The sequence below is a fragment of the Piliocolobus tephrosceles genome, chromosome 4, assembly GCF_002776525.5.
Source record: "Piliocolobus tephrosceles isolate RC106 chromosome 4, ASM277652v3, whole genome shotgun sequence".
Taxonomy (NCBI): Eukaryota; Metazoa; Chordata; class Mammalia; order Primates; family Cercopithecidae; genus Piliocolobus; species Piliocolobus tephrosceles.
Genome location: NC_045437.1, coordinates 158,368,810 through 158,379,900, shown reverse-complemented (window position 1 = coordinate 158,379,900; position 11,091 = coordinate 158,368,810). Strand labels below are relative to the sequence as shown.

The 11,091-nt window shown below is 41.7% G+C and overlaps 1 protein-coding gene across 3 annotated transcripts in view; it reads right to left on the bottom strand.

The window, feature by feature from the left end:
• The window catches only part of RAPGEF6 (Rap guanine nucleotide exchange factor 6), a 213,260-nt gene that overhangs the window by 176,941 nt on the left and 25,228 nt on the right, over positions 1-11,091 (bottom strand). For all 3 annotated transcript variants that reach the window (XM_023196723.3, XM_023196720.3, XM_023196718.3), the window contains exons 2-3: positions 3,938-4,008; positions 2,639-2,695 (exon numbers count right to left, since the gene is read on the bottom strand). In XM_023196723.3, the coding sequence (XP_023052491.2) occupies positions 2,639-2,695; positions 3,938-4,008 (128 nt within the window). The remainder of the gene's footprint in view (positions 1-2,638; positions 2,696-3,937; positions 4,009-11,091) is intronic.

Below are 11,091 nucleotides of genomic sequence, written 5' to 3'. Positions count from 1 at the left end.
GGGGGGGGGGGGGGAGGGGGGGAAGGAAGGAAGGAAGGAAGGAAGGAAGGAAGGAAGGAAAAAACGTGATGGGTTTCTCATTAAATTTAAAATGACTAATAAATATTTTTAAAATTAAGAAAAATGAATCTTGAATTCTACCTCACATCACAAGTAAAATTCAATTCCAAGATGAATTGTAGATCTATATTTGAGAAACAAAACACCAAACTTTTAGAGGAGAAACAAAATCTTCACAATCATGAAGAAAGGAAAGATTTGACTTTTTTAAAACAGGACACAAAAGGCCCTAATCACAAGGGGACAAGTTGAGAAAGGAATTACTCTTCCTCAAAAGATGCCAATAATAGAGCAAAAAGAGCTGGGTTTAGTGGCCTGTAGTCCTCGGGAGTCTGAAGCAGGAGGATCTCTTGAGCCTAGGACTTCAAGACTGGCCTGAGGAACACAAGAAAACCCCATTTCAAAAAAAAAAAAAAAAGGCCAGGTGCAGTGGCTCTCACTTGTAATCTCAGCACTTTGGGAGGCCGAGGTGGGTGGATCACCTGAGGTCATGAATTCAAGACCAGCCTGACCAACATGGTGAAACCCCATCTCTACTAAAAATACAAAAAATTAGCTGGGCGTGGTGGCAGACGCCTGTAATCCCAGCTACTTGGGAGGCTGTGGCAGGAGAATTGCTTGAACTCAAGAGGCAGAGGTTGAAGTGAGTTGAGATCACACCACACTACACTCCAGCCTCATTGACAAGAGCGAGACTCCATCTCAAAAAAAAAAAAAAAAAAAAACCAGAAAAAAGGAAAAGTGGCACAGTGGATAATAGAATAAACATACCCAACAAAGGACTTCCATTCAGAATTCAAAAAGAACTTTTATAAATCAATAGAAATGATACTGACAACCCAATTAATAAAAGAAGCTATCTAAATACCTGATAGAAACTTAAGGTCATTCATCATCATTAGTAATAGGGAAATGTAAAATAAAATCACAATGAGCTAACATAATGTGATCAGCAGCTGAGTAGCAAAAATTCAAAATAAGCAAACAATAAAACACAAATATTAAGGGCTGTCAAACATGTAGAGCAACTGGAACTTAACTATACTGAGCTAATGGTTATTAAAATTGGTACAACTGGCCAGGCGCGGTGGCTCATGCCTGTAATCCCAGCACCTTGGGAGGCTGCGGCAGGCAGATCATGAGGTCAGGAGATCGAGACAATCCTGGCTAACACAGTGAAACCTCGTCTCTACTAAAAATAAAAAAAAAAAAAAATTAGCTGGGCGTGGTGGTGGGCCTGTAGTCCCAGCTACTCAGGAGGCTGAGGCAGAGAATGGCATGAACCCAGGAGGCGGAGCTTGCAGTGAGCTGAGATTGCGCCACTGCGCTCCAGCCTGGGCGACACAGTGAGACTCCATCTCAAAAAAAAAAAAAAATTCATAAAACTAATTTAAAAAAACAGTCACATTCTCCTGAATTTTTGAACATGCACATTTCTACTACAGTCATGCCTTGCTTAATGATGGTGATACTTTCTGAAAAATGCATCATTAGATGATTTCATCATGTGAACATCATAGAGTATACTTAACACAAACCTAGAAGATGGTATAGCCTACTACACACCTAGGCTATATGGCATATAGTCTATTGCTCCTAGTGCACATACCTGTACAACATGTTACTCTACTGAATACTGCAGGCAACTGTGACACAACAGTCCATCATTGACTGAAACAACGTTATGTGGCACATGACCATAATTTTATTCCTAAGAATATCCTCAACAGGAGTAAGCAATAAGGGCACAAAAATAACACAATGTTAATAGAAACTGTATTATTTATAATACTGAAAACTAGAAATTGGCCGGGCGCACTGGCTCACACCTGTAATTCCAGCACTATGGGAGGCTGAGGCAGGTGGATCACCTGAGGTCAGAAGTTCGAGACCAGCCTGACCAACATGGTGAAACCTCATCTGTACTAAAGATACAAAAAGTAGCCGGGCGTGGCAGCTAAAGCCTGCAAACCCAGCTACTTGGGAGGCTGAGGCAGCAGAATCACTTGAACCTGGGAGGTGGAGGTTGCAGTGAGCCGAGATTACACCACTGCACTCCAGCCTGGGCGACAAGAGCGAAACTCCATCTCAAAAAAAACCAAACAAACAAACAAAAAAGGAAAACTAGAAATAACCCAACTATGAACAGTGGAAAGGAGAAACAAATCATTATTTGCACGTACAGCAGTGAAAAAGAACACACGCAAAAACATAGAAAAATTTGGACATTTATTAAGTAAAAAAGCCTCACCAAAGGATTCTCTCTACAGCAAGTTCAGTAAGTGGCAAAACTAACCTATAGTGATACAAGTCAGAATTGTGATTACCTTTCCAAAAGAAAATTGATGAGAGCCTTCTGGAAAACTGGTATCTCTATTTTCATGTGAGTTGTCATTAGACATTTAGTATATATTTATTAAAATTCATTGCACTGTACACTTTTGGTGTATTCTATGTATGTAATATACTTCATGGTTTAAGAATTTTTTCGTAAATTGTCCCAGAATCAAACGAATTTCAATGCTAAGAGTTAAAATTTAAAAAGTCATTAGTTTAAGTGAATTATGGAAATACTTACCAAAAGAGAACCTGATTGCCACTGTATCTCTCATAGCGTGCTCTTGCAGACATTAACCTATTTAAAAAAATTGAAGATTTTATCTTACATTTTGTTTTTAAAATTGTTGTAATTACAACAGAAAATGACCAGATCTACCAGCATGTTTTCACCAAAGTACAAAGAGTTTAGAAATATATCTATATTTTATATATATAATGCAATAATATAGATAATATTCAGTGGCATCAACCATAATACTCTTTATGTACATTATAAAATCTGTCAACTCACACCAAATGTTTTCATTACAAAAAATATACATTTGTCTGATTCACTACTGAATCCTCAGTGTGAAGAGCAGTTACTGGCAGAGGCACGTACATACAAAAAAATTGCTGAATATATAAATCAGTTTGCAATAAAAAATACTTTGAGTATTACAAAATGCTAATTTTTCAGTTTTCTTTCTTCCTGATATAATTATTTGGCATATACTAACAGCTGAATTACGTTATACAGAAAACATATAATGAATAATAAATCCCTGACAATTATATTTTGTCAATCTGGTCAATAACTGGAAACTTGATGAATACCCAGGAAAAGTCACTGGATAAGCTGTTCGTGGTGGGAACACACGTTTAATTAAAATATTATATAGTTATGTGTTTTATAGCACTCCAAAGTGTTTTTATAAATATAATCATAATGATATATGATAACCAGGACAGACAGCCAGCCCATTTTTCAGAAGAAAAAAATGAGGTTCAGAAAGTTTATGGGTCTTGTCCACAAGAGCTTAGGCCAAATCAAGGTTCCTGCTCCTTCCACATTAATACAACACTATAATACAACATACCATACCCAGCTGAAGCATTTGGCATAATAAATACCAATACACACTACTAAAAGATAACAGGAGTTTTGTCTTTACTAACCAGCACACCCTCAGCACTGTGTTTTGCTTTAGGTACTTATTTTCATTTAATCCTTGAAATACTTCAACAAAGATACTACCATTACCCCTATTTTATTGAAGACAAAACCGCAGCTAAATGTTCGTTCTGACTTAAGGTCCCATGGCTAAGAAAAACTGAAATAAGAAAAACAAATTCAGTTTTTACTGTCAGTGTTTTTCCCCAACTCCAAAATCACCCCTACCAAAATATAAACTCCAGGAAACCAGGGATCTAATCTATAATGTATATACCAAGGCCTTAAAACAATAAGGAATATAAAGGTGCTTAACAAATATGTGGTGAGCCAATGAATAAATGGCAATACAGCATGTGCTCTTAAATACAGAACCACACTTACCTAAGCTGATGTTCCCTGAGATTTGATAATATTTCCATTCCATGAAGATAAGAATAAATAGTATTTAAGTCCTGTAGAACAGAAGAAAAAAATTAGATTATTTTTCAAATATACTGTTTAAAATATAAGGCACCCCACAATTCTGATTTTAAACAGTCACTTATAGCAGAGCAGTTAACTATGGAAAAATCATAAAACCTCTGAATCATAAAGATTTGAAAAGGCAGAGAAGAGATCCCCTCAGCTCTCAAAGGAACTCCTCTTCAACATGACTAATGGCCTCTATTCATTCAAACAATGCCAGAACCCCAAAATCATTATTTTATATGAAAGTATATTAATTCGTTATTTCACTTCTAAGCAGATGTAAACTTTTCTTCTTTAGTGGCCTCCAAATATTTGATATCCAATATCCTGACTGACACCTCTAGAGACGACCCAGTTTATCAATATTCCTCTTAAAATATGACTTTCTAAAGAATTTCTTTCTAAAGAGACTCAAAATGACATAATCTACCACTAAATAAAAAAGATTTCCAACGGTACAATCCTATTGTTCACTCTGCGAAAGAGGTAGTACATCTTTCTCTATTCCTCACCCAGATAACTAGGCATTAAAACAACAACAAAAACCTCAGGATGACATAGTATAACCTCAACTAAGAGCAGTGGCATAGCAGAAGAAAGTGGAAAGACTCTACAGATCCCTGACAGCAAATGGTATTGCACCACTGATGTCATAAGATTAAAAGCAGACAAGCTTAAATTCGCTATAAAAAAACATACTTCCTATTTCCTATAAAGAATAACGCCTTTATACCAGGGCAAACTACTTCTAAACACTGCCTTCCCACTCTGATATGCAACTGGCCAAGAAAATTATCAGATAGTAGTGGGGGTAGTAGGGGACAAACTAAAGACAACTTGTTTTCTAGCAGGTTAATAAGACAACATGGAGCCATTAATAAAAACAGCAAGCTAGGCCGGGCACGGTGGCTCACGCCTGTAATCCCAGCACTTTGGGAGGCTGAGGCGGGCGGATCACGAGGTCTGGAGATTGAGACCATCCTGGCTAACACGGTGAAACCCCGTGTCTACTAAAACTACAAAAAATTAGCCGGGCATGGTGGCAGATGCCTGCAGTCCCAGCTACCTGGGAGGCTGAGGCAGGAAAATGACGTGAACCCGGGAGGTGGAGCTTGCAGTGAGCCGAGATTGTCCCACTGCACTCCAGCCTGGGCGACAGAGCGAGACTCTCAAAAAACAAGATAAGATAAGATAAGATAAAATAAGATAAAAGAAAATAAAAGCAGCAAGCTGAGCACTGTGGCTCATGCCTGTAATCCCAGCACTTTATGAGGCCAAGGTGGGTGGATCACTTGAGACCAGACTGGGCAACATGGTGAAACTTGTCTCTACAAAAAATAATTTTAAAAAATTAGCCAGGCTTGTAGTACACGTCTGTAGTCCCAGCTACTCAGGAGGCTGAGGTGTGGGGGATGGCTTGATCCTGCCAAGAGGAAGTTGCAGTGAGCTGAGATCGCGCCACTGCAGTCTAATGTAGGCGACTGAGACTCCATTTCAAAAAAAAAAAAAAAAAAGCAGTACTCTCGAATTCCAAAGTTAACAACTGCCAATTAACCACAGTGGATTGAACAACCACACTTTTTTCTGCTAAATCCTTACTAAAATAACAGTGAAAAAGATGTTTTAAGTATACAAAAATAAAGATTTGAATAGGTTAAAAGAAAGGTCTACCAAATTTTAGAAGATAGCAGATGAAGCATTGATATGGTAAACTGTATTTCCAAAGATAGCCACAGAGATATTTATTATCCCATATGCTCTTGTGCAGTGCAGTCTTGCCTGTAACCCATCAAAAACTGGAATCTATGTGCCCTCCCCACAGATGTGAGTTGGCTCTGTGACTAGTTCTGACCAAAAGAATAGAGGTGAGGTTGTATAAGAGAGTCAAGTACCCTGAGACCATTAATGTTGTGAAGAAGCCTCAGCTAGCCTTGGGGAGACAGAAAGGCCACATGGAGTAACACCAAGGTACTAGATATGTAAGTTATGCCTTCCTAGAGCAGCTTAGAACTACCAACTGAATGGAACTAAAAGAATGATCCCAACTGAGGCTCTATGGGGTAGAAGAACCAACCACCCAGCCAGAACCTGCTGAATGCAGGTAATGAACAGATTCATGGCAAAAGTGTGGCTTATGGTAGGCCCACTGAGTCTGCAGATCCACCTAATAATGGTCATTCTCCACTCCCTCAGTTTATAATTAGAGTTTATATACTTGGCAGTTAGAATACCCTCCATAATGGGTACATGACCTGTGTGGTAAAAGCCATCATAATGGAAAAAGCCAAGTGGAAACCTCTGCCCCATTCCCCAGAACAAGACAGTAAATAAAAGAGTATTTCTTCCAGAGCGGCATAGAATAAAGACTAGTGCCACCAGTAAAGACTTAGAAGTACGCAGAGTTTAGTTTCCATTGTTTTCCATTTAATTCATGGAGAAAGCAGACAGATCCTGAAAAATGACTGTGCAGACTACCACAGAATGAACCAAATTCTAGCCCTAATCATAGCCTGCAGTCTCAGACATAATATTGCTGCTGAAACTGATTAAGCCTCAAGTACTGATGTGGTGTTACTTTCCATTACTTTCCATTCCAATTAGAAGATCAGAAAAATCTGCATTCATGCGGGGCAATATTAACTTACAGTTTTATCTTAGGACTCTTTTTTAACTCTCCCGCTCTCTGTCATAACAGTCACTGGGAGTTGGGTGGGGAACAGACATCTAAACCTCCTGATCTATTTACATATATGACATCATGCTGATTGGACAGAATGAACAAAAGAATGCGATACAGGTGACTGGTACCCTAAAGTCCTTGGTAACACATATGTGGCTCCAGAAGATGGGAGATAAACACTATGAAGACTCAAAAGATCTGCCACTTCAGTGAAGTTTTTAGGGATACAGTGGTTAGGGGCATGTCAGGATATCTCCTACAATGTAGAAGTGACTTTGGTTTAGGTTAAGATAAAATAAGAGGAACTAAACTTACCCATCACCTAAAACAACTAAACACAACAACAAAAAAGACAAATATATAAAACATTTTTCATAAGATAGGACATCAGGAAATACCTAAAGTGAAGTAAAGGTTCACCTGAAAAAATCATAGTAGTAGTCCTGAACCAGGACTGATTCTTCCCTTCTCGTTGACATTTAGCAACGTCTGGAGTTATTTTAGACTGTCACAATTTTGAGGGAGTGGTGCTACTGGCATCATGTAGGTAGAAGAGATATTGCTAAACACAGCCATGCCCATTCATTTACCTATTGGCTATGGCTCTTTTCATGCTATAAAAACTGAGTTAAGTAGTTGTAATAAAAATCACCTGGGCCACAAAACCTAAAATATTTACTATTTAGCCCTTTATAGAAAAAGTCTGTTAATCCTGGATAAGAATGTCTATATTTTAATTCTTATCAGTTATGAAATGCTGGGAACATTCCTGAAATCCAAGTTCCCAGATGCCAGCCGCCAAAAGACAACTTTACAAACAGGTCTTCCTAAGGACAGCAGTCTCAGATCTGTTCTATTAACTTTTTTTTTTTTTTTTTTGGACAGGCTAATATTGAAGTTACATTCAGGAATGGCCTTAAAAGAAAGAGAAAAGGAACAATCTCCTCAATGGGTACAGTCGTGAGTAGCAGATGTGGGTCATGTTAAAGGATAGCAGCTGCTATGGTTTGGATGTGGTTTCTCCCTGCCAAAACTCATGCTGAAATTTGATCCCCAATGTAGCAGTGTTAGCAGGTGTGACCTAGCAAGAGGTGTTTGGGTCATGGGGGTGGATCCCTCATGAATAGATCAATGCCTGTCTGAGGGGGCAAATGAGTTATCACTCTCACAGAAATCAATTGGTTCCCCTGAAAGAGGGTTGTTAAACAGAGTTTGGCTTCCTTGGTTTCTCTCTCTTGCTTTCTCTCTTACCATGTGATCTTTTTTTGCAGCATGAACATGGCTCACTGCAGCCCCGACCTCCTGGGCTCAAGCAATCCTCCCACTTCAGCCTCTGAGTAGCTGGGACTACATGCACATGCACGTGACACCATGCCCATCTACTTTTATTTATTTATTTTATTTTTTGTAAAGACGAGGTCTTGCTTTGCTGCCCACGCTGGTCTCGAACTCCTGGGCTCAAGCAGTTCTGCCTTGGCCTCCCAAAGTGCTGAGATTACAGGCGTGAGCCACTACGTCCAGCCTGCCATGTGATCTTGCACAAACTTGCTCCCCTTTCACTTTTTGCCATGAGTAGAAGCAGCCTGAGGCACTCACTGGATAGAGGTGGCCTGTCTAGAACCTTCCAGCCACCAGAATTGTGAGTCAAATAAAGCTCTTTCTTTATAAATGACCCAACCTCAAGTATTCTGCTACAGCAACACAAAACAGACTAAGACAGTGGCCCAAGGTAAAAATATATGTAAATTCCAGTGCATGGATGTCTGGTTAGGGGTCTAGAAGGAAAAAGACAAAAAGATCAGGGACAAGGAGGGATCAGGTAAAGACACAGGATGGAGACATGGGAATGGGCACAAAGTGTATAAAGTTTTCTGTATTCCACACTAATGTCCACCAAAAAGCATTAAACATGGAAGAGGCACTGAACAACCACGAAGATAAAATAGGATATCCCAGAACTGGTACACGAGTAGACCGATCACAATGACACTAGAGAGAGGCTACACATGGGACCAACAATATAAACTTCTACTTATCAAGGTCTGTCTAGCTACTGCTACTTCTGAATGTCCAACCTGTCAGCAACAGAGACCAACCATATGAGTTCCTGATATGATTCTATTATTCAAGAAGAGCAACCAGTCATTTGATAACAAGTAGACTATATCAGGTGTCTCTCATCCCAGAAGGGCAGTAGTTCATTTCACAGTGATAGATATCTATATTTTGGGTTTGGGTTTATCTTACTTCAGAGGTTCAGCCAGGATCATAATCCAGGCGCTTACAGAATGCCTGAACCACAGGACTAGAATCCCACACACCAAAGAGTCCAACCAGTGGACCCAATTCAAAGCAAATACAGCGAGAGGTGGCAACGTGCTAGCAGCCCTCGCTCTCACGGCCTCCTCGGCCTCGGCGTCCACTCTGGCCCTCGAGGAGCCCTGCAGCCTGCCACAGCACCGTTGGAGCCCCTCTCTGGGCAGGTGGAGGCTGGAGCCGCCTCCCACACCTCCCAGGGAGGTGTGGAGAGAGAGGGGCAAGCAGGAACCTTGGCCGTTTCCGCCACGCGCGCGCAGGCGCAGGCTCAGGCTCAGCGGGCCCGTACATGGAGCCGCCCGCTGGGGCCGCCGGCCCAGCGCAGTAAGGGGCTTAGCACCCAGGCCAGCCGCTGCAGAGGGTGCCTGCGGGCCGAACTGCGCTCGAGTTCTCGGCAGGCCTCAGCTGCCTCCCTGCGGGGCAGGGCTGGGGACCTGCAGCCCGCCATGCCCACCGCACCCCCCTCGCCATGGGCTCCCTTGGGGCCCAAGCCTCCCTGACGAGTGCCGCCCCCTGCACCGCGACGCTCTGTCCCTATCAACCGCCCAGGAGCTGAGCAGTGCAGGTGCACAGTGCAGGACTTGCAGGTAGCTCTGCCTGGGGCTGCAGTGAGGAATCCACTGGGTGAAGCCAGCTGGGCTCCTGAGTCTAATGGGGACTTGAGGAACTTTTATGTCTAGCTAAGGGATTGTAAATGCACCAATCAGCACTCTGTGTCTAGTTCAGGATTTGTAAATACACCAATCAGCACTCTGTGTCTAGCTCAGGGTTTGTAAATACACCAATTGGTACTCTGTATCTAGCTAACCTAGTGGGGACTTTGAGAACTTTTACCTCCAGCTAGAGGATTGTAAATGCACCCATCAGCACCCTGTCAAAATGGTCCAATCAGCTCTCTGTAAAATGCACCAATCAGCAGGATGTGGGTGGGGCCAGATAAGGGAACATATGCCCAAGCCAGCCAGGGGCAACCCACTCAGGTCCCCTTCCACACTGTGGAAGCTTTCTTTCGCTCTTTGCAATAAATCTTGCTGCTGCTCACTCTTCGGGTCCACGCCTCCTTTAAGAGCTGTAACACTCACCACGAAGGTCTGCAACTTCACTCCTGTCAGTGAGACCACGAACCCACCAGAAGGAAGAAGCTCCAGACACATCTGAACGTCTGAAGGAAAAAACTCTGGACACACCATCTTTAAGAACTGCAACACTCACCGTGAGGGTCCGCGGTTTCATTCTTGAAGTCAGGGAGACCAAGAACCCACCAATTCCAGACACAACAGGAGTATGCTCACAACCTTGGGACGACTAGTCATATCACATACCACACCATCCAGAGCAACTGGCCTCACAGAATGCTGTAATAACCTTACAAAGGCATAGCTGAACTTTTAGCTCAAAGGCAATAATGTGAAATAATGGACTGACACCTTTTAATATGAAGATACATCAAACCACAGACCTCTATATGGTGCAGTATATACAGCAGGAAGAATAGATGGGCCCAGGAACAAATGAGTAGAAGCAAGAGTCACCCATTTATCATTATTCCCAATAAGCCACAAAAGGATTTTGTACTTCCCATTCCTGCAACTATGGACTCTACATGTTTGAAGGCCCTGGTTCCAAAGGCATATACCCTTGTCATGCAATAGTACAAGAGTCTCAACGAACAAGTTTACAGCTGCCACCAGGGCACTTTAAACACCAGGGCCCAAGAGTCAGCAGGTAAGAGGAGTTGCCATTTTGGCAGGGGTAACTCATCCTGAGCAGTAGGTGGAAGCAGGGCTGCTTTTATGTAATGTGAACAGAGAGAAATGTGTGGAATCCACATGATTCACTTGGTTATTCCTTTACCTCACTGTAACTGTAAATGGACATATATCCCAACATTAGCCTGAGAAGAATGATTACCAAGGGTTCAGACATTTCAGGAAAGAAAGCTTGAGTCATACCATCACATAAGCCACTAAGACCTGCAGTGGTGATTATGTGAGGAGAAAACAAAATGCATAGTGGAAGAGAGAGGATAAGTACCAGTTGCAACCCTGAGATCAACCATACAGGGCCTGTA